A 25056-nucleotide genomic window follows, 5' to 3' on the forward strand; every position below is an offset into this window, starting at 1 on the left:
TTTGAGAGCTTACATACATGCTTTAATTATTGTGATCCTAGTACAGCATTGGTTTCACAAGACACTGGAAATAGGTAAAGAATAATTGGAAGTTCTACAAATGTCTGTGTAACAGTTCATAAGCATCAGCAGAGTGTATATCAATGGTAAGTTATTGGAAGCCTGATAAAAAGTTTAACCTAAGTTTAATGTAAAGCCTGATAGGAATATTGCCACAAAGCTCAGCAGTGAGCGCTAAGTTGAACAAACTCCAACAAATCATCAGCATATTGTTAGCAGTAAAACCCATACGCAGAAAGTTCAACAGCAGATTACCAGCAGGTACAAGTATGCTTTCCCCTTCGCATTTCTTGAAAGTGTTAAGCACAATCTCATTAAACATTTTTTTTCCAAGAAAGCACACTCTTGAAAGCCAAGCATGTTCTTTGAAGGCAGGTGTGTCCCATTTTGTTTCATTTAGACAGAATTTTCAGCAGGAGAGCATGCCTAGAGCATTATACCTCGTCTTGTACCAAAGCACTCACATTGTTTCGTTTTTAATTGCACACTGGACCTAGATTCAAAAAGTGCTCTTTCAACATCCCCAAAGCTTGAGTGCGTTTATCATACAGCACTCCACCGTGAAAGGGTGCTGGCTTCGTGTGATAGGCGCGAGCTGTGAAGTGATGCAAAACTAGTCATCCGTAACGACTAGCATTAACCATATGATAAAGTAGAGCATTTACAATTTACTTTCTGGTTCATCAAAGAAGCAAAATGAGAAGAGTTGCAAGCACAAAATACATATGCTATAAACACTTTAAGCATAAAATCAGTCTAAAAAACAAACACCTGAAATAAGCCGTCCATGTGCCAGGCCCAAAGCAAGTTTACATTTATTATGACGGCCAGTTGGGCATGCTGGTATAAGCTCATGATTAAACAAGTGCCAAAAACTAAACAGATTCGGAATTGGCTCTTTTTATGGACGTAACATAACTCAGTGAAATTCTTTTTTTTTCTTGTTTTTTGGGGGCGGGGGGTTAACAGGTGTTTTTTTTTCCCTGGTTGTATGCCATTGATTATGGAAGTGTTTTTTTTTTTAGTTATTTAACATTGTTGATGATAATAGGGAGGTTTAAGGTGACGTACATGTGTGCTATGCATACATAAATAGTAGTCTTGAAATAAACATTTCCACTTGCTAGTAAGTGCTCATCCTGAGATTTTTCTCAGTGTTCGTACTTTTTAGCACTTGTTTCTTCAAGTTTACTTGTTCGTGGATTTTTCGCATAAGTAAATAGTTATTGATGACATAAACAATCCTTAGACACAAAGTTTCATATCGTCAGGATTCTAAAAAAATAGAAATCATATTCATGTTATATGCAAACAGGATATACCGAGAACAATATATGTCGTGATATAGATGACTATATTTCATTTCAACATCAAGAGTAGTGACAGTCATGATGTCACGCAGAAGAGATGAGAACATAACATTTGTAAATTATAGATTCGTGCATATGTAACTGTGCTGGTGGCTCTATACTGTTTCCAAATGGTTGTGCAGCAATGGTGATGTAGAAGCAAAAATAATGGACGCTACAATGCTACCTATGGGTGTACATTCTTGTGCACCTGAATCAACACTGCCACGTTCAAATTAAGTCAGAACACCCATAATTTCTTCAGACCATGGTGTAATAATAATCAAGTGCTGACACTGAGCGGGCCTGAGCGTCCAGATAATGTTCAGTCTCGCGGGGGCACTGCGCTGGGAGCCGTCAGATGGCGCTGCAGCAAACCTAGCCAGAGAGTGGCGAGGGCACATTCAAATTCCTCTGACTCCCCAACGTTCTCGTCCCACGCGGTGTGAGTGGAACGAGAACGTTGGGGAGTCAGAGCGTCAAATAATTTCCTTTGGGGAGTCAAAAATTTCCGTTGGAGAGTCAAATAATTTCCTTTGCACTTAAAGTGCAAAGGAAATTATTTTGTTTCAAATTAAAAGGTAAAATTTTACTAGGTTTTAAGATTTATTAATCCACACACAAAGATTTATTAAGGATTTATTAAAGATTTATTAATTTGCACAAAAATGCTTTGTGCAGGGTGTAAACATCATCAACACAGATAGTTTCGCTCACGCGGACAAGTCTTTTCGTCTGTTAACAGTATTGCTCAAGGAAAAAAAAAAATTTTAAAAATGGCCCTGTATCTGCTTGTTACACTGCAACTGTCATCGAAAGACGATAGTCTTGCGTCTGGAGAGAGTGAACAAAATGTCTATTTGATGTTCTGCGCAAGAAAATTGGTGAATTGTTTTCTGGAGGCACTGTGTTAGAGTGCCTCGAGCGTGCAGCGGAGGCGAACGAGTGCATCAAGTCTTGTCACACGTAAGACATGAGCACCATCTGGTAGTTATCTTAGAAAACGATGAGCGCGCGGGGTGTGCGCCCGTCTGGGAGGGGATAAGGTGTAGAACGCAAAAGGACTCGTAGGTAACGCCACCGTGTCGTTTTAGCAAAGCGTTGGAAACACTTGCCTTTTCGTGCAAGCGTTGCATGGTCAGCGCAGCGTGATAAACGCCATGGTCCTTAGAATTGCTTATGTATTCCTTGTCTAGTAAAAGATATACATACAAAATATTGACGTGTTGTTATGGTGCCTCAGATATGTGCAATAATTGCTTTTTAATTAACAAATCGCACAAGTATAAATGCTGAACCTTTTTGTGCAAAGAATATCTAAAGGCAAAAGAAGATGCCAGTGTAAAATCTTATGGTACGAGTCAATTAACCCCATTTTCATACATTACAACTTACTCAGGAAAACATCTCAGCTCGGATATTACAATCGATCAAAATTTTGGTTGCAGCTTGGTGCAAGACCTGCCTACTCAGCCCAATAACAAGCAACAAATACAAGCAGTTGTATTGACCTAGGCAAGGGGAAGCTAAATCATATTCAAAGCAGTACTTAAAAATATTACACTGAATTCTGGGCTTTATGTGCGAGAACTATGACATCAATAAGGTGTGCACTATGGCTGGAAAGTATGGCTGAGTTTTTACCGAATAAGAATTTTTTTTTTTTTCCATGCACCTACATCATAGTAGACAAGTGCTCCTACTTTGCAACACCATGATGCTACTGTCATAGCTTGACCATATGTGATGTGGACGTGTAAGTGTAATTCCCAAGTACTTCCCAAGCTGAACCTTGAGCAATATTGGTGGGCGCTGCGGATGGCGTCAACCGTTTGGGGTATCGGCCGGTCATTCCGATGCCTTTAAGGGCGCCATTAAGGATGAACAAACATACAAATGTACAGACAGACAGACAGATCAAATTTTTTGCGTCGAAGGTCCCCAAGAAAGACTATCGTCTTTAAAAAAATGTTAGCCAACGTGCTATTCCTCCATCAAAATACTTCCCCGTGGGGAAGCAATGCAAGTAACTTTCGTGTGCTTTGATGTAGGTGCATGGTAAACAGCCCGGATAGTCAAAATTAGACAGGAGCCCTCCACTATGGCGTCCCTCGTAATCAAATTATGGTTCTGATGCATAAACATCCATAGATAATTATCACTCTCTAATAAAAGAGAATCATTACTGCACCAGTAATGTATTTCATGCATACCACTGCTTCCATTTACAAAGAAAACGATTGAAGCATTTGTGCTTGTTCAATGTGAATGCGATATATAAATAAATATTTGAAACGAGCAAGTATTCCATAACAAGCCGACAATAGCAATGCAGTTGTTGCACAAAATATATAAATACTTGAATAACGCACGTGTTTCATATACAGCACACTAAAGCAATGCGGTTGTTCATGGCTAAATGTTGCGATGTGAATTCACATATTAATAAAATTCCTTGCAAAGACTGTGAATAGGGATACATTGGCGAAATGGGCAATTACAAAAGAAGGCTCCGGGAACATTTTAATGACGTCAAGAACAAGAAAGTAGCTACTAATGCCCTCGCAGAACATGTTGCGTCTACTGGGCACGCTATCGACTGAGATAAAGCCTGCATCGTTGCCACAGAAAGAAAGTTGTTACCACGATTGCACATGAAATCTCTGGCCATTCAAACTACTGCATATACGTTGAACAGAAATATTGGGACACTCCCCTCTGTGTACACGCGATGTCTGCAACACGTGATGAAACGTGCATAAGAAGAGCGCACTACGCCTTTGCGATCACTGTGAACAAGGCTCCCGTGTGGGGAGCCAAAACGTCTTTTTAACTTTTGTGTATTTCACTTTGGTCGGCGTTTTTGTTATTTTTAACTATGTTTGTCCTGACCAGACGGGATTCCATCAGACTCTTGACTATATAAAGACTTCGCATATATATTTATGTCAACCATCACCATTAGACGATCACTGTCAGAAAACACTTTGAAGAGAGGGCCATGCTTTGCACAAGTCTGAAACTAGAATAGCAATTTGGTACAAAACACATATTAGCCATTTCTAGAACCTTTCAGCAATTTGATGTCACCTTCGTTGACAGAATAGGCTTCAACATACACAAAGAAAAAAACCTGTCTTCAAAACAACGCGGTCACACATGCCAACAAAAAGACCCAGAATCAGCAGCATGCATGTTTCAGCCAAGCAGGTTGCTGAGACCTAGACAGCTACCTCGCTCGTCGTAGCGCCATCTACAAGATAACTGATAACGGCCTGAACATTATCTGGACGCACTAGGATTGTGCCTTTCAACGCCTTGCGAGGAGAGTGTCAGCACCTGTATATTCTTACGCAGTGCTTTAGACAAAGAAAAGTAAAAAAAAAGTTAATCTACCTTAGAGTTGTTAAGTCGAATCCATTAAAATTCAGGTACATTCAAAGTAAACAAAAACTGATTCGCAAAAGTATTTACACCTAGAGCAACATGCACAATATGCACGTGCTATAAAAAGCTTAAGCTAGAGATTGATGTAGACAGCAAGCAGCTGAAATGAGACTCGACTATGCTAAACCTGTGCAAGTATTCTGATAAAAACAAGGATCAGTGTTACTATACAGTAATGTACAGAAAAAAATGTCATTTATATGTTCTTATCAACAAAAAATCATGCAGAGACAATACATCAGAACAGATATCACATTCATGTTATCACATTAACTCAGACTCTCTAGAAGTCGATTTATGGCATAATACAGATTATAATCTTCTGTTTCAACAATGGCAGTAGTAATAGATACATAGGCATGTCAATGAGATGAGAAAAAAATGTTCAAAAATAACAAGTTTATTTATATGCAGCCACACTGATTTTGCTTCCAAGTTTTTGTGCAAAGAACATCTAAAGGCAAAAGAAGACGCCAGTGAAAAATCTTATGGTATGAGTCAATTAACCCCATTTTCATACATAACCATTTAATCAGGAAAACGTCTCAGCTCAGATATTACAATGGATGAAAATTTTGGTTGGAGCTTGGTGGAAAACCTGCCTACAAAGCCCAATAACAAGAAACAAATACAACAAGCAGTGGGGTTGACCTAGGCAAGGAGAAGCTTAATCATATTCAAAGCAGTACTTAAAAATATTACACTGAATTCTGGGCTTTATGTGCGAGAACTATGACATCAATAAGGAGTGCACTATGGCTGCAAAGTATGGCTGAGTTTTCACCGAATAGGGATTTTTTTTTTCCATGCACCTACATCATAGTAGACAAGTGCTCCTGCTTTGCAACACCATGATGCTACTGCCATAGCTTGACCATATGTCATGTGGACGTGTAAATGTGCATGGCGATAACACTGCCATACAGCTCGGTGAAGTGTTCACAAGAGTATTCTATATTGGTAGCTCAAACGTCACAAGGAATCAACTTTCTAGCTGTATCTTAGCAAAAAGGACTTGCCTATGACTAGCTGCATTAATAACAAAGAAATACAACATGAACTAGTTTTGCATTTGTACAAGCAAATGAAGCCACAGCAATTTTTAGAGAGGTACAAGTGTGTATAGATATTACAGCCCAACAAAAAAAAATTAAGAATTGAACATTAATATCTCAGCCCAACAAAAAAAACAAACATTAAGAATTGAACAATAATATCTCAGAACGCACATGCAGTACCTTTTATAAGATAGGAATACTATATGAAGAAATGCGACAAGAATGACACCACTGTAAGGCGAAAATTCTACTTACAAGAAAAGAAAAAGCAAGTAGTTAGCACTGCTGAAGAACAACCTGATGTTAGGTGTTAGCTTAAAATATTACAGCAAAAAGTGGCAGCTATAAATGTGGCAGAACTCGAAACATACTGCAAACTCGCGAAGATGTTAAATATGGGCACAATAGAAATTCACCAATACGTTGCTAGTAGCATTATCAATGGTGAGATTTCATGTGAGCTTTCAAGTGACTGCTCCGCACAAAAGTCTTGGAGCAGAGAGTACAGCTGTGTGGTCGCTCCCCTGTGTGGAGGCGTTCGTGCTCTGATAGGTGGGATTTGTACAAGAAGTTTCGTGGACAGAAGGAGCACTGAAATGGACGTTCACCAGCATGAACACTCAAGTGACCTTTCAGAAGGATACGGTGCGAGAAAGCTTGAGAGCACAAATGACATTTAAATGGTCGCTCGCCTGTGTGGATTCGCTGATGTTCCGTAAGATTGGCCTTCCTTGCGAAGCTCTTCTCACACGAAGGGCACTGATATGGCCGTTCGCCAGTATGGGTACGCATGTGTCTCTTGAGATCGTAACTCCGCAGGAAGCTTTGAGGGCACAAATGACACCTGGACAGGTGCTCGCCTGTGTGGACACGTTGATGTATTGTCATATGGGACACAGTTGGGAAGCGCTCATCACACGAAGGGCACTGATGTGGCCGCTCGCCTGTATGGGTGCGCAGGTGTTTCTTAAGCCTGCAATTCAATGAGAAGCTCTGAGGGCACAAGTGGCACTGAAACGATTGCTCGCCCACGTTGACCTCGTGGTGCATTCCTCTATTGGATGGCTCTTTAGCCGCATCATCAAAGTAATAAGAGCGGGGTGGCTGTGGCTGCGATGACTGGCCATATGAGAAAGCCACTGGACTGCTGACATGTCTCTCCCCTGCATAGGAGAACAAGACAGGATACTTGAACATCACTTGTTTCACACTAAAATGGTTTCATTTGAAAACTAAGGGACAAAGATGATGATGATGAACACCACAAGTTTTGCCTTTATTCAACACAAGGTAAGGGCTGTTTAAGGCTCACCATTCTTTTTCACTAGCTTTGCATTTTTATGTGATTACAGGATGCTCGGGTGTGTGAAACCATCATAAACTCACATATATAAGGGCAGATATTGATTCAATCAAAAATATAGTATTAGTTACATTGTGCAGAGAGAACTGTGTTTACTGCATAATCTGCTATCCCTGAAAAATATGATATTGATTGATGTCAGCAGAGCTTTAACATCTTGAGATTGCAGCATAGATAAACCTAAATAGTAATGTATTCAAGCACTTTTTTTCATATAAAATGCTTTTTAGAATGTATTATAACCTTTCATTGAATGACAAACATCAAGCAACCAACACCTTTGTCCTCTTAGCAAGTAACCTGATGTGAACACATCAACATCCAACACATAAACAAGGTGGTCAGTAAAATCAAGAAAATCAATTTAAAGTAATTGTTTTGTGGTTCTTAAGGGTTTGAATGAGTGGCGAGTTTTTCCTATTTGAAAAAGACAATAATGTCATATAACAATTTATGTCAGAAAGAAAGCTCAATGTATGACGTCTAAAGCGACAATTTTATCAATGAAAGTGCACCACTTGCCAAAAAATTAATGTAAATTGTAGGGTCTCGTAGTGGTGAGCGGCCGCTCTTGGAGTGAACGGACACAGCAGACGCAGTCGGAAGGAACCAAACAACACTCATTTCTTTACCTGCTTTTGATCAATGATATTAATCAATGATTTTGATCAACATCAATTGTGATCAACATGCCAAAACAACCTTATGCAATGTTACCATACACTCCACAACATAACACACACATGGCGGCGAATGCTTGACTCACCACGAGGGCCCCCGGCAGATGGTCCGCGGTGCCATGCACTAGGGACCCACCGCGAGAGACATAGTTCGCACCAAATGCCACACGCAAAAAAGACTAGCTCAATTCTTTCGTGCCATCACCAAGACTTTATGCCAGGGGTCACCGCCGGCACCACCAATCTAACCATCATGATGATAGTGGTGATCAACGTAACGCCACCTACCGCTCAATAGTTGTGACCTCAAAATACGGCTTCTGCACGAGACACACGCACAGCGCAAGCAACTTTACAGAGGGTGTCAGCCCCCCTCCCCTTATCTCCTTAACCTTAATTTAAACCATATCTCAAAAAAACACAAAAGAAATCAGCTACACAAGCTCTAACAAAAAATGACACCACATGTCCCTACAATATGTCCGTGCACCACGACACCGCCGCCAGTCGACACTGCTGCACTGTCTGGCTCGACGACATCAACTCAGTAACGGTCCAGCAACAGCAACGTTGCCATTGGCGCGATGAACCGTCACTCGTGCCGACATGTCTTCTAGTTGCGACCAGCACTCACGAGGGCGCTGAACTGCACGCTGTTGCGCAGATCCCAGGCAAGTCCATCGCCCAATGTCACGACTGCATTCCTGGCCAAGGGTGAAGACGATGTGCAGAAGACAGCCAACCACGGGTTACATCACTCCTGCTGCGTGCATTTAAAACACTCAAAAGAGCAACGCAGTTGGCCAAAGGAAAGCGAGCTTTGGGCTCCTCGCCAACGTGGTACAATGATCAGTACTGCTCGCAATGCCCACGGCCTATAAGTGGCACGCCTTGCAATCCAAGATGGCTACGGAGGAATGATCAACCCATGAACTCACGTAGGAAAAGATAGGACGCACGGACGTACTCCACATGCCGCTTTCCCGCTTTGACCAGATGAATTCTTGATCGTCAAATGAGTGTATATTGGACCAAAGTACTTTCCCAAACTAAAGGAACAGTTGAATCTTCAATACCTTATTTCTTGCCGAAGTGCGAAGGGTGGTGTCAGCTGATCGTCCGTGTATCAACGATGCTTTTCGTAATCCTGTGCATGCTACAGAAAACTGCAGGACATAGAATTCACATAATGAACTGAACGTCACTCCAAGATAATTTATGCTGAGCTTGCCTGGTGAATATGCCACAGTAGTAGGCCACTAGCGAGTAGCGCGCCGTCATGGCTGCACAGGACCGAATGTTTACTGTAGCGATGGTTTGCAAACATATTACGCCGTCGTCATTACTTGCGCTGTAAGCATCATGTAGCTGCTTTTTCAATGGAACAAAAGCATTTAACTTCCCATTAAGTAGCGCTTGTGTCACAGCCACGATCAGGCTCCAACAGTGCGCACTTCGATGCACTAACATGTCGCAGGTTCCATCAGCGTATTAAAACAAGGATATCAAAACGAATACACGCGTACACTTCGCATCGTCAAAATTGTGAAAATTTGTCAAACAGCAACGTCGTGTGGACGGCACTGGTGAAGTGCAGAAGAAGTTAGCATAGACTGTAGTCATAACTGCATATTTCATTGCTCTAACCATTTCTCTTCGTTAGTGGAGCTCAAGTGTATTGGCAGCATGCGGCGTTTTGTAATATTCACTGTGATTGGGCTACATGCAATGCACCAAAATAACTATGTTTTTTTTTATTTTGAGCTTGCAGAAGAATATTATACAATAAATACAATCAAAGTGGCTTACGAGCGTAAAAAAAAAAACATTAACGCACGACGGGACGGGAAGTGCAACTCGCTGCTCGCGAGCTAGCAGCTGATCGTTCATTGTCGCTGTCACTCTCAGTGCATTGACAATCTACATCCAGTGAAAAATCCTCGACGTCAAGACGGTTTCATTGAACATCACTGCTTAAAGTAAGCTGAGGAATTCTTTCCGCCGAATGACTTCGATAGCACCAACAACGCGTCATTGCACATCCCCAACACGGCGTCACTCACCACGTTTATCTGGCTGGGAGTGCGGAGAAACTTTCGCTCCGATACCAGGCAAGAAAGGAATGTTGCAGTGTACTGCCATCTATCTACGCAAGTGAAAAAACAAGCAGCGCAGCGTAGGCCAAGGTATGGAAGTGCAAATCGAGAGCCTGCGCTACTTTTTGCAAACAATGAATGTTATGGCATTCGTGCACTACAAAAGCACTGCGAATGCCATATGCATGTAAAACAAGGTGATTTTCAACTGCAAAGGTTAGACAATAGCATTTAACTATCTAACGTGGCTGCAGAAGCTGATATGTGTACTCTGCGGGCTATAATTGAAAGCGCGAGTTGCCACGTATTTTCACGAAAACTTCGCCTCTCGCAAGAACAAACCAGATTTATCCTGTCATGGAGGGTCTCATATATTCAGCGAAGCATGCAACGTACAAAGTGGTTTGCGTTAATTTTTTGCTAACGCGTTAACGCTCAGGTTAGCACCACCAAACAAGGGAGAGTCTGCTTACTGATCATCTATGAGAGGATGCTCCTGAATTCCGCTAGGCGGCACAACAGTCTATGAACACCGACGGCAGTGGCCGAGACGCCCCGCTCAAAAATAAAGCAAAAAAGCTCTTTTTCCTAACTTTTGCATGCATCGCAAGATAAAAAAAAAGTGAGGGAAGCAGAGTGCAACACCTCAATGCTACGATCCGCCTAGTTGTGCCACGTGCGGCAAGTGACTGCGCTGAACCTTAGGCCTAGTGAGTCGTTTGACAACAACCGGCATCCACCCTGCCCAGGGGCAGAAGAGGCGGCCACAAGGAAACATCCACTATGCAAGATGGCCCTATTGCTCGCCGCACACAGCAGCTTACCAAGCGATTGGCGTCCACCGTCCCAGACGTTGTCACGATGCCCCGGCATCGAGCCGCAAGACAAGACAGCAATGACCCTCGAATCCCTGAGTCCAAAGAGATAGAAGCTATTTGAAGAAAATCAGATTACCCACGAGGCGTCCGTACTCACTCGCTTTGGGCTTGGCCTACAATCCACGTGCTCTAAGCTTTGCTTACCCCAGGCTGAAAACCACACGGCTCTCGTACCAAATTAACAAGGTTCTTGAAAACTAACTACAACAAGAAATAAACCACTTGCGAGCAAACAAAAAGAAAACTCAATGTCCCAACAAGTTCAAACACATCACAACAACCGATTTTCTCGCTCTCGACAAAGCACACCACTGACGCTAGCAACGGAAGTCCCCTTAGGCATACTCTTCCCCGGCTCAAACAAAAGCTTGCACCGGACAACGACTGCCGTCTGATGCTCCAAGAGCCTCACGTTGGGTAGCCAGTGTGGGGTTTCGAGGTAGCGAGAGTGCCCCGCTCTTGGAACACGGACACAGTTGACACGGTCGGAATCAACCAAACAACACATTTATTTAACTGCTTCTAGAATGACGATATCCTCAGGCGGATTATTATATATCCATTGTGATCAAACATGCTAAAACAACCTTACACATCATTACGCAACATTTAACAGCACAACAAACACAAGGCGGCAGCGCCAACGCTTGACTCACTACAAGAAACCCCGACAGACAGCCCGCGGTGCCGTGCACCGGGGTCCCACTGCGACAGACAACCGTTCGCGCCAAACGCCACCAGCCAAAGATAAACTCGTTCAATTCTCTCGTGCCGCTACCAAAGCTTGCCGCCAGGGGTCCGCGTAGATGGCACCAATCTAATCATGATGATGATAGTGGTGATCAACGCTCGCAAACACAATGCCACCTACCGCTCAATAGTTGTTGACCTCAAAATACGGCTTCTGCGCAAGACACGTTCGCCACGTGGCACGAACCACTTTAGAGAGGGTGTCAGCAACCCCACAAAATGCACGAGAACACATGCGCCACGAGTAGGACATTTACAAAATGATCCAGACGACATCAGAGTTACTGTCTACAATTAATCACTAGTAATTAAACTAGCTGATGTATATAAAAAACCTTTCGTGCATCAAGATACATAATGTAATGCTGTTTGTTTATTTCTGTTTGATTCAGGGAAAAGAGAACCACTAGACTTTACTATAGGAAATGGTGTGAGTAGTTTAAAAGTTATATTTCCGCCTGATTAAAGTGGACAGGTCATGCCATCTAGCGAGCCCAGTTGAACCAAGCACGCCTGACATCTCAGAGGCAATGGCAGGAAATTGTTGAATGGCTGTTGTTGCTGCTATAGCTCCCGCTACTTTCACTCTACTGCTACTAGTGTCAGCGGCCATGCAGTAAATCCGGGCAACGTTGTGCATAGGCACAGTGACGTAAAGATTTCCACCCGAGGCGGGTGATTACAAGTGTGCTAAATGCGGACCACTTAGGCATGATTTGATTTCAAAATAAGTACTTTCTTGCCACAAAAGTAGCACGATGATGTTTTAGACCGCTATTTCCGCAATTAACATCGATTTAATATTTGCCTTTAGCGTCTCTTTAATACATTTCTGGGACCAGCCTTTAGTTTTGGTATTTGTCAACTAAAATGAAGATATTTGAATCATAAAGACTAGACTGTATTAGCAACAAATAACTTCCCAGACCGGCATGAAGGTACTTGCCGGTCTGGGAAGTTATTTATACTGAATTATACTTATACTGAAGTTAAATTATACTGAAGTCAACCACTGAAACTAGTGAGGAGCCATTGCAAAATTAACGAGAAATGTCTAAAGCTTAGGAAACCTAATTTTATTTATCCTAAAATAATGTACTTGCAATGAACATCTTGATGATCGCTCCTCCCAAATTGATTGATTGATTGTTCCTCCCAAATAGGAAAGCAACTGTAGGAATTAAGCTATGACAACATTGTTAACACACCTGCACTAGAGTGCCTAGTGGGTGGCTATTTACGCCATCTGGAGGAACGGCGTCAAGCACAGTGGTGTCGGTGATTTCAGAATAAACCAAGCACCTATCAATCTTCCATGACAAAATTAATGAACTGTGTGTGTGTTACTGTCATTGGAGCACATGACATGAATCTCCTGCATATCATTTCCTCTACAACAAAGTTTTCAAATTCAGGTTGGTGAACAAAGCTATTTCTTTAATGTCGGCAGCTATATTGCTTGTATTTGAATATTTCAGAAAGATATTCTTTTCAATTTGTTCTTGGTCGTAATTATTCTGATTAGCTTTGAAGTTGAAAATATATGATATTTTTACACCCCTAGCTAAGGAATTATGCAGGAGTTTGGCGAAGCCAAGGAGCTTCGGAATAAACATTTATCAGAGAAGGTTTAAGTATAATTCATTTCGAACTCTGTGAAGCTGTGAGGGCACGAGTGGTATGTAAATGGCCACTCATCTTTAGAAATCATGTTGTGCACTTTCATATCAAAGAGCTGCGTAGTCCCACTTATGCAAAAGTCGCAGTGATGAAAGCGGGCGGCTTCTCTAGACTGCTTACCCAGAGTGATGGTTGTAGACCGATTTGTTGATGGATAGCTGGACAGCCACATTTCTGCACAAAGAAAATAAGATGAGAGCACTTTTTAATTGTAGGAGAAACTACAATTACAGAAAAATTCCAAATAAATTGAAATATATATACTAATTATCAGGATCACCTATTTTTATTCAGTAAATATTGACAAGTATTTATCATATTATTCGACAATAAATGGCTTGCTTACTTCATGATCTTGGAATACTTGTATCTTGGTATATATAATGAATACCTGGATTGGCAAAATTAAAAAAAAAATTTCGTACTTCCGTATCTCAGAATTTATCAGGGTAGATAACATGGGTTTAAATGTATTAACTTACTTCTGGTAAATTTCAACCCACCAAGTAATTTAACACACAATTGTATGAAGCCAAAACAAACAATGAAAACCAAGAAAAGTGCATAGTAATTACTTGGCCGATACAACTCAAATGATAAAAACAAGGAAATAAAAAAAATTACATAAAAAGCAAGAAGCTGCAAGTAGCACATGAGAATACACTTTAACCTTATATGCGTAATGTCTTTACCGGCTGAACTAGCACTAAGCTATACCCTGTCAACTTTCCTGATAAGTTTATTTTCTAGATCTAAACTCCAGAGAGGATGTATGTAAATTACTTGTTTTTATGCCGAGAAATGGAAACTTTGTTCATTTTTATTGCACAATGCGGACACTGTTTTTTGTTTAGTGTTGTCATTTTTTTTCCAATCATGGTTCTAAATAGAGACAAAGACGTTGCTAGATTTTTGAAAAATTTTAAGAGAAACAACCTTTTGAACTTGAAACTTGAAGGACGTGGCACAAACTTAAAATCGAGAAGAACGAGGAAGAGACAGAAAGAGCACTCGGTCTCTTCCTCATTCTTCTCAATTTTAAGTTTGTTGTATTTCAAATAACGATGCACCAACTGGCACGACAGAAGAGTATTGTCAAGCTTTTAAATCTATCAAACTTTTTTGGAACACCTAACACAATCACAAGACGATGATGTGGCAAGAACACCAGGGTGAGCGATGAATGCTAGCATGCATAACAGTATAAATGAGATACCAAAAAGAAAAAAAAGTCAGGGAAAAATGGAAGCTTCTGATGAAAATTCATCACAAGCTTCCGTCTTTGCAACATTCTGACAAGTGTACTTGTCTTCTTCAAGGCTGACAGTATGCATGAGAAAGTTTCAGAACAGTGGCATGCATAACACACGAGTTTTGATAGGGCTTTACGCTCATTGTTCATTCTAATGACACAGTACAACATGTAGGTGTTGGAGCCTGGCGCTTAATTCAAGAAATAGACTGCCCAATAAAAACAGCCAAACTTAATTAGCGTCATACGTATAGGCAGCAGCCTTTGAAAATATTTCTTTGGGGCTCAAATTCTAAAGCGTGCTATTAACTGAGCACAGCTATTTAGTGGAACAAAATACAAAAACTGAAACACAAAGGCAACCAATACACTAGAGTAACAACACACAAGGCAGCAGGCATTCAAAGAGGATTGGTCAAAAAGATTTCTGGAGTGTTGTTTCAAACACAGCACACTTGCTTAAACAGGTGTGCAGTTATCTGATCATCACTAATATTGGCCCTTGGTGTTGTTTGCTGGTTTCTTGTATTTTCACTCCCTTGCACCAAAGAAGTAAATACAAATTTTAGGTTAAGGTTTTGCACTTAAGACATTTAGGGCATCAAACTCAGCATAGCATATCTGATATGTTGGGCCCAGCAGCGCTTTAAATGCGAACATGCTGCTACAAGAATTTCGCAAACACTTAGTGTAATAATAAAGTTGCAGCGAATTAAAATAACTAGTAAAGCTGGTTTCAGTTTCTGACTCATCCTCTACACCACAGAAAGAAACAGACGTGGTCAGGAGTCTTGATTGTGGCCACATCGGCAACATAACATGACCCGAGTGGTTACGTCGTCGGCATTCCCCCAATGACTGAGCAAGGCTTCCTCCAATATTGCTTATGTCAGTTACAGGCAGCACAAGAGATGCGCAGTGTGAAGAACTGATGAGGTAAATAAATATGCAGTGTGTGCAACAGTTGGAAGACAAGGGCCACTAGTCAAACAGTGGAAAAAAGCATGGGTGCTATCACGGTGCAGCGACATTCCCTTATATGATCGCCGTGCCATTCTGTAAAATTGAGCGATCTTGTTTGTGTGGTGTAAATGGGAAGGCTTGGCTCATTTACTGTTTTTTTTTTCAGAGTGAACAGTGTAATACATAAACAAAATGATTAATTATAGCATTCTCTAAGTTCACTTAGGTTTTGCCTCAATTTACATTCAAATTAAGTTCAAGTTAGACATCTTTCAGATGTTTGATGCATGGGTCAAAAGTCTTGAAAGAAGCAAGATTAAGTCCGTGCACCAGACCATGGTATACAACGATGTGAATTGCATACTAGCACATACATGAGAAAATAAATAGAAGTTGCAAAACTACGCATCATAACTATAACATAACGCAAAGAATAAACAAGAGAAACAAAAAAGATAACTAATATATAAGACTATGAGATATTTGCCAGATTACTATTGAAAGAATCAAATATAAATTTGGTATTAAACTAAAACCGAAATTGGGATTTGTACATATATGCACCATAGCTCATTCAAAGACATCAAAGCTATGTCCATACCAATTTTTCACAAGTTCATTTAACAAATCTGACAACGCACTCTTGAGCCCTTGCTTTCCATAGGTTGTCGACTTTGCGTACAAACTAGCCTGAGCTTTTGCTTTTCGTTTCAGGGTAGTAAGAACGTCTAGATAACATTCAGACTTTGATGGAGTAGGCCTCACTGATAGACATATATTTAAAATCAGTGGCACACAACTCCACCAACAGTTACAATGGCAGTGGCAACAAAAAGAATAGTAACCATGAACAAATGTGTCAATTTCCAATCTGCTTCTTCCAAATTCTGGCTCTTTTTCTTATTCACCTTTATGTAGTCTTTTTGGGCTCTGTAGATGAAGCATCCAGGTCAAGGTTTTCTTGGGAAGAAAAGTTACTGGTGCGCTACTTTATTATGTTGAAACTCAAATTATTCCTCATGTCCCTCGCTGGCCTTCCTAGATTGCCATGAATTTGAAAGCCTATAGTTACTGTATGCTCACTTCATCTCTATACAATAAAATGTGAACCAATGCCCGTTCATACTCTTGAACGCAAGTCCTGTTCAGTGAGAACACCACTTCTCAACCTGTATTAAATGTCATAATGCTTGCTTTCTAATATGCAACGAGCACTTGAGGTGAATGCCCGACGGCAACTCACGAAGTAGCACACCTGTAAGAATAGAAACAGCATGTATCAATGAAGCTGTGTGCATTTTTAGCATGCAAAAGATAGTGCAGTGAGAAAGAAAGTTCCAGTACCGTTCAAAATGTGCATTCACCAGGATTAAATAGTTAACAAAGTACTTTTGAAACACTGTTTGTGTGTCAAACTACTTCTGAAGCCACTTCAAGTGTACTACTATATTTTTATTGATTCTTGTTGGGAACATCAGGGCAACCTGAACATTGCTGCTTTTACTTTAAAAAAACAATGCATTTATACGTTGATACAGCCGGCCAATCATTCAGTTTCCTCCAAGTGTGCATCGAGAGAAGCTATGTTAAGGGTCAAACAAAACTGTAGAAATTGATGCTAGCACTAAAGATAATAAATATACAGTGTATACAGAAATGTCCTCATAACTTGCCACTACGGAAATGTTTTACAGCTTGCAATGTCAGACAACCGTCCAATATTTGATATTAAGCCAGAAAAATGTTTACTTATTCTGAGATGAAGCTTTTTTCCCAAGATGTCAGTACTTTTTTGATTATGAGCCAGACATGAAGCAACCACCATTTCTGAGCCGTTTTGCACAATTCAAAGCAGCCAACATAAAAGTAAAGCAACCATGCTAAAGTAAGTGAAGAATTCATTATTAAAACAGCAGGAGTATACTGTCTAATATTCCAAGTAGCCCCGCCGCGGTGGTCTAGTGGCTAAGGTACTCGGCTGCTGACCCGCAGGTCGCGGGTTCGATTCCCGGCTGCGGCGGCTGCATTTCCGATGGAGGCGGAAATGTTGTAGGCCCGTGTACTCAGATTTGGGTGCACGTTAAAGAACCCCAGGTGGTCAAAATTTCCGGAGCCCTCCACTACGGCGTCTCTCATAATCAAATGGTGGTTTTGGGACGTTAAACCCCACAAATCAATCAATTAATATTCCAAGTAGAATGATACAGTAAGAACAGCAAAGCACAACCAATGCTCCAATAATCGTAGTTATTACAATGACGAACCTATAAATCTCTGTTCTGCCTTCTTTCTTTCTCATAACACACAAAGCATTCCTTCTGCAGTCACCACACTAGAGCAAGCTCTCCTGCAATTGCAGCAGGTTAATTTGAATCTTTCATCCAACTTCATGTTTGGTGGTTGAACTTTTGCTGTCATCACAAATACGTTGATGTTAGTGTGGCAGACAGACAGACAGAGAGGTGCCCTTGCTTGCTCTTGACTAATATCATGTCGCAACCAAAACACTATGCCCCTCTACTCTCTCAAGACCCCTCTGGGCAAAATTTGGGTTACCATTGATATTAATTACATAACTAGCTGCCGAGGACCTCAATACAAAAGTAATACATGCGGGAGGAACATATAAGCACTGGACACTGATTACACATCATAATTAAAAAAAATTACATAGTAATAATAAAAAAGTTAAGCATATGGACAGAAAGTAGAATACCGGATCCTAGTATCTAGTTAACCTTCCTGTCTTCCTTAGTTCTCGTTTCTCTCAATATATGGACAAAAAATTCAGAAAAATAAAAATACAATGTTATAGGGGTACACATGAGTCCATAAAAGCTAAATAGCACAAATATATCTATAATATTATTGAGAAGTTATGATAATTATCATAATAATGTAGGTGGTTAGCCGTGAGTGAAATAATCTCAAAACTTGGTTAGGCTGGGTGAAGTGGAAACGTGTTATGGGATCATCACGAAGTAAAGGACAGCGATGAAGCTTAGAGAAAAGTGAAAGGCAGGAAACTTTATGGGGAAGTGCTAAGTCGTTGAAGTCAGCTTTCATTTTGACAGTGTGAAATTGGTAAGACATGAATAACCTGAAAAAATTTTCGCACCACACAGTTTTGCAATGTTACTGGTAACATGAGTTTGTTCAGGATCCCACATGGCAGACACGTATTCGTTCAAGATAGATTAATGTGGGGTACGCTAGATTTTTATGCATTGGGCCAACTTTAAAATTATGTTTAGGAAGTCCGAGTGTACAGTTAGCAAAAGCCAGGGTATAAGATTAATATGATTATTCTATGATTAGACTGACTGACGAGCTTGTGCACAGTAGTTGTGGGTAGAGGTGAGCTAGACAGTACAGTTGTAATAGTTATGATATGGTCAGGATTTCTTGCCTGGTAGTGAAAGGCAAGAGCTCAGTTTTGTAGCACTAGTTATTTTGAACACTATGTGATACCAATTTAAGGTCTATTGGAAGTAGTTAGCTATTAGTGTCACGTGTTTTAGTACATCAATAAAGCACATAATCAGCAGCATCTGAAGGCTTACAGGCCATAATGCATAGCAACAATGTAACCAGAACCGAAGAAACACCAGGTCTGCATGGAAAGCACAGCGCAGTCACAGCAAATACTGAAGAGCGGAATTTCTACAGCTGCTTGTAAACTTTCCTAGTGCTGATAGCTAATACAAGTACATTTGCGACGTACCCACTAAGCTGTAAATTGTCATTTTTGTGAAGTAGAAGTAGGGAAACACCCACTATGCCATTTTAGAGTACCACTACACACCTGTAAGGCATTGTGTGCAATTTGTTGATGCTGTGCCTAATAATAACAAAGAATCACGGCTGAACCCTTTGTAATGGGTTGGAAACATCCAAAAACCCACTGTCGAGCAATTGGCATTGTGTGAAGCCTGGTTGTTATTTTACTTTTCTGCCATGCTATCTTTGTTAATGCGGTTCCCTTCCAACAGAAAGCCTGTATAGGATTTTTTTTTTGTTAAGGAGTTTCAAGCACCAGCACCAATCTGTAGTAGAATGCTGGGCTGCAAAGCAGAGGTCCCAGGTTCGAATCCTATTCTATCCTGGATATTCTTTCTCACTTCCTTTTTTTTTTTTCTATAGCAGTTATGGACACCAGCGGCAGCAGACTACGGCACCGAAAAAGGCTGTTGTGATCTCATAGTAATTTTCACAGCAAAATTTGGGGGCAAGGGACGGAAAAGTTTACTCTTCTCCTATGCCTGCAACACAGAGCTAGAAGACACTGTTATTTGGCTCCTGCCAACCTCAATTTCTGAGCCATCAGTGACAGATGTGAAAATTAGTTGTGTACCTCAACGACAACAGTAGACAAAGCACGCATAGGATGAATCAGCTTATATGTAAAGCTAGCTAATCACATTGTCAATAGCACCTACACCATCTTTTCCACATTATATGAGACAGTCACTTAAGTGGTAATAAGCGTGCCTACGATATAGAAATTGAAATAGGGGCCTGATGCGATTAGTTTGGCACGCTACATTATGATTATTTTGTGTGTGTGCTTTATTATGACTCCCAATTTTCCATGTTATTACACAGGTTATAGTGTTCAATATGCCCAAGCTGCAGCATGTCATACAAGCTCAGTTTATAGCTGTGCTTCTGCGACTGTTCATGTGGTATCCCCTATGTCCCCAATTGGGGCCATCTGTTTGAGGAATTGCAGTTAACTTTGATGAAACAAATATTTCTTTACCATAGGGTTGAATTTCCCATATAGAGCCATTCCAAGCAGCAACAAGACTGTGACTCGGGGATGCATGCTTGGGTTATGTTCGCTCGTATGTCTTAGTTACCTATCATATTAGAGAACTGTAGCCTGAACAGGTATCCCAGTATATGCAAAGGAGTTTACAAAATGTCAATAAAATTCTGCAAATTCCACATAACATAAACTGATGTAACGAGTCGAGTGCGAAGAGAAGATGACCGAGTTGTAACTTTTCACAAAACGAAAATTTATAAATGATGCAAAAGATATGTACTAATGTTGCAGAAAAAGACTTACGTTGAACCATTGCATATACTTTATATAACCAGTCCTTTACAGTTGTGTAACTATGCCAACAGCAACATGGGTATTATCAGCAGCAGATATGTAGCCTTTATTCTCGTGAGGATGGTAGCTTTGCACAGTGCTACGTACACCAACTTTGGTGGATAAGGCTCAAATGGACGTTTACCCGATGTGACGCCTGTATCATAGGAGTACATATGCAATGTTCACAAAATTACATAGCCAATCTTACAGCCGATATTGACATTTCACCAACATTACACATGCTAAGGGTCTTTTTCCAAAAAAGTTCCGAGAGCTAGCATGGCTCTGTGATAGAATACTGTGGTAGAACGCCATGCAGAATGCTTGGGTTCAAATCCTGGTACAACCCCGCCATGTATTTATTCTTTGCATTCGTCAAATCAAAGTTGCCTATGTTATTTTTTCATAATGCTCTAACATTCAAATTTCCGATGGCTGTTCTCACCATTTCTGGGTATATACCGCGGTATGGGGGTACGTGCCCCACGTGTCTGAAGGAAAAGGTTCAAAGAGGTATGGAATGGGATTTTCACATTAATTATGTCATCATCAGCCCGACATATTTGTGAAACCTTCTTACACTATCATACTAGTTTTGGTCTGCCCCAAGTTAAGGATGTAGTCACGAGAGCACCCAGGCGTAGGCAGCTAGCTACAAGAAGCTATCTATCTCTCTGGATGGATAGATAGATAGATAGATAGAAATGCTCAAAGTGCTTGCAGTAAATTAAGAAATGCTTTGCAATTTTATAGCAAACGAACACCAGCAGAGCAGCAGATTATGGACGGTTTTTACAGTAACAAGTCTGCCCTTGCCAGGTTCTTATTTGTGCTGCCAGGTGGCCCACCTATCTGGCCTCTCAGATTTATGGCTGCAGTAACCTAGCATTACGTTAAAGCAAAGTCTACGGGCAAACGAAAATTCTTTATTAACGCTACCTGCATGTCACTTGTAAGAGATAATATTCATTTATAAGCTATTCAGCTTTGATAGCCTGTAGTCATGTTTGTGTGTATTGTACGTGTAAACGACACACTCTTTCCACTTTTTACACCCTACAAACAAAAAAATACAACTCACAACGGCTCCCCGCCATACTGAACGATGAGCATTCATCAAATCCTGCTGTTTCCTTTTGCCCGTCTTTTCTTGGTTGTTTGAATTTTGTAATTTCATGAAATAATTCAAAGCAACGCGATGAAGATCAGGCGTGAAGAGAGAGTGGAGAGCCACTAGGAGTGAGGGCGTTTTTAGGTGCCACAACAAGAACACTTGGATTAGCGACCTCATCGTTACTAGCGAATAATCACTCAAGATGATATAGGCTAAGCTGAACACTTCCCAGTAATGTCGATGTTGCAAATAGCTAAAAGCCCCATTGGGCTTTCGTAGACTTTTCGGCCTAGACATAATGTAACTTCCAGGCATAAGCCGGCAAAAATTATGGAGCTCACTCAGACTCACTTATGATATATATTTTGCACTTAGAGATTAGTCGAACTCACTCATAAATTTTTTTTTTTTAGCCGAGCTCACTTGAGAGTTCACTAGGACTCAGACCCACCAAATGTTTCTTGAGCCAGACTCACTTGAACTCAAAGGCACAAAAATTTGCTTCAACCAGACTCACTTGGACTCAAACTCACCAAAATATTACCCACCCGGGCACACTCAGCTTCACGGCTCAATCTGAGCCTGGTGTTCTCTAACATTATAATTTCTCACAAAATCGGTGATCATCTAGAAACACTTTGATACTGCACCTCCAAGCACGAGTTACGAGTGGCTTCAAACCAGTAAGAACCTTTTTCGTGAAAAAGATGAAAACATAAAATATATATATATCAAGAACTTCCCTGAAAGAGTAGGCACTGGGGAGGTCAAGGCACCCCCTACGCGAATCCCGCGTCTGATCAACCAATTTTCGGAATGGTGTATGAATGATAATGATTTAGGATATGTGTGAGTAAATGTGAGTATAAATGTGAATCCAAGTAAAGCTGATAGTAATGTTGAAGATGAGTACATAGGAATATAGGTCAGCAAACAAAAGTGGAACTCACTCAGACTCATTCTATAGATATACCTTACACTTTCTTCAACCGTACTCAAACCCGCCAAAATGTTGCTTGCCTGGACTCCCTCATACTGAGATTCGTGGCTCAATTTGAGTCTGAGCGAGTTCAAGTGAGCCAACTAATGAGCAAGTTTGTCAGCCCATGCTTCTAGCTGGTCGATACTACTAAAGTTTTTTCAAAGATTTCTCACACACCTCAAGCGATCAGATAGACATGTCTCGATCCTAATATTACAGCATAAATTTACTTGAGTGCTGTTCACTCAATATGTAATCGTTATGACCAGACTTCAGTAATTGACCAGTTAATCAGAGCTGATCTGCAACCTCTCTCCACTAGTAGCAGTCACTAACATTTGAAGTTTCTCTACCAAACATTAACTGAGCATGCTAAGGACGATGCATTATCTATTACACCACTCGCCTTCAGACAACGCTGCCTCTAGATATATCACAAGACAATGGCGTGATAGAACACTAACACAGCTTCGCACACGAAATAATTAATAAAAATACTCTTTCTTTCCAAGGACGGTGAATGACTAGAATTTACAAACAAATGAACAAGTGTCTCAGCTTTCATTGTAAAATTTTTCGGCTAGTTTGTGAATCTGCTTTCGCTTCGACAATACATTTTAGTTTTTAAGTGCACATGTGTGTATTTTGTCTTATTATTTACTTATTTTATTTACTTTTATTTCCCGTTTCGTTGCTATGTGTATGTAATTAAATTGAAAATTGCTGTATATGTATGCATTATATGCATGTGTACGTGTATGCAAACATGTGTAATTGTGTTTTGTTTGTTCTCAACCCCCTTTTCTGCTTTCAATAGCCCAATATATGCGCCCTGGTTGCACCTACCACCTGTTCCATAAACTTCCCTGTATCATAACATGTCCGTCACACTTCCCACCCGCCCCGCCGCAGCGGTCTAGTGGCTAAGGTACTCAGCTGCTGACCCGCAGGTCGCGGGATCGAATTCCGGCTGCGGCGGCTGCATTTCCGATGGAGGCGGAAATGTTGTAGACCCGTGTGCTCAGATTTGGGTGCACATTAAAGAACCCCAGGTGGTCGAAATTTCCGGAGCCCTCCACTACGGCGTCTCTCATAATCATATGGTGGTTTTGGAACGTTAAACCCCACAAATCAATCAATCAAACAATCATCAACACTTCCCACCCTACAAAAATTCCGAACAAGAATTGCAGTATTTATAAATAAATAAATAAACAAGAACCAATTAAATTTCAGGATGATTAACAAATGTTAATTGGGTGAGGTCATTGAAAGAGTGCATGGTTTCCTTGTAAGCCTCTGGGATGGAGAATTGCAGCATTCGTCTGATCACATTTCAACCATGGACCTTTTTTTTTACGTAGGCATCTGTAATGTGCTTCGGCAGCACAACGAAACAAGAAGTCTATCTACGGAATACACCAGGACACACGAATGCTGGCGTGCCAGTGGCACTGTGATTAGAGTTGCCAGCAGATTTTCTAAGGGAGCTGCTCGACAGTCAAAGAGAAGTTTCTGAATTTTCACTACAGTTTGTCATATCTCGTCCTCCCCCTCGCGTAACTTTCAGCACTCCCACCGGTATGAAAGAAGAGAGAAAGTACTTCAAACATGCAACAAATTTCTGTAACTAGTTCATACTTGACAGTTAATGAAAATTTTTGCAGCAGTGGATTCGTGAGGCAAGAAACTCTTTCTTCTCAGACATGCCACACTGTCATTCATTCTCTCCTGTACAGATTGTTCACTTGGTTACACTGAAGAGGACGGTGCATAGGCATAAAACGCTCAGGAGCTGAATTCTAAAGCCTTATTTACATACGTCTCGCAGACACTCACCAACAAAAGGAACAAAGATGTTGGCAAAGATGAACCATGCAGCAAGAACAAACGCCTCGTCATACCCTAAGAACTTTCATTTGGACATAGCATAAAAGTCGTCGACCCCTGCTTTTAGTGCTGAAACTGTTTTAGTAATAATGTGCCCTGCATGAAGAATAAAGAGGGACATGAGCCTTAAGTATTTTGATATTTGGAGAAACTGAAAAGGAATTTGGCATTCCAATTGCATTTTTAAACCCAGTTTTTAATATGTTATAATTGATGTGTAGCCGCAATTTTAAATAATCTGTCTCTTCACATGTGTTTCAGATACTCTGGAACATTTTCTCAGCTGCTTTGTAGTGCGCTGGCTGTTAACTGTCTGATGCTACATGGAAAAGCCACCCCCCCCCCCCCCCCCCAGCCTTAGGGCGATTTGCTTAGTGCCCTCTTAAT

General features: G+C 40.8%; 1 protein-coding gene across 2 annotated transcripts; it reads right to left on the bottom strand.

Annotated features, from left to right (window-relative positions):
- Nucleotides 1-24990, bottom strand: LOC119170499 (uncharacterized). Of its 2 annotated transcripts, XM_075887231.1 has the most exons (4): nt 22331-24990; nt 16485-16831; nt 13482-13535; nt 1-7077 (listed from the first exon to the last, which is right to left on the bottom strand). In XM_075887231.1, the coding sequence occupies exons 2-4, from the start codon at nt 16519-16521 to the stop codon at nt 6353-6355; spliced, it is 816 nt and encodes a 271-aa protein (XP_075743346.1). In that variant the 5' UTR covers nt 16522-16831; nt 22331-24990; the 3' UTR covers nt 1-6352. The 2 variants fall into 2 exon arrangements, with proteins under 2 accessions (XP_075743346.1, XP_037277583.1); XM_037421686.2 differs by lacking the exon at nt 22331-24990 and having other exon boundaries at nt 16485-17661.
- Nucleotides 24991-25056: the final 66 nt, after the last annotated feature.

The sequence above is a fragment of the Rhipicephalus microplus genome, chromosome 2 (assembly GCF_043290135.1).
Source record: "Rhipicephalus microplus isolate Deutch F79 chromosome 2, USDA_Rmic, whole genome shotgun sequence".
Lineage (NCBI taxonomy): Eukaryota > Metazoa > Arthropoda > Arachnida > Ixodida > Ixodidae > Rhipicephalus > Rhipicephalus microplus.

Coding starts and splice junctions, on each gene's coding strand:
- LOC119170499 (XM_075887231.1), bottom strand. CDS start 16,521: ATGCTTCATCTACAGAGCCCAAAAAGACTACATAAAG. Junction 13,536..16,484: donor CCCAAAAAGACTACATAAAG/GTGAATAAGAAA, acceptor TTCTTTGTGCAG/AAATGTGGCTGTCCAGCTAT. Junction 7,078..13,481: donor GTCTACAACCATCACTCTGG/GTAAGCAGTCTA, acceptor TCTCCTATGCAG/GGGAGAGACATGTCAGCAGT.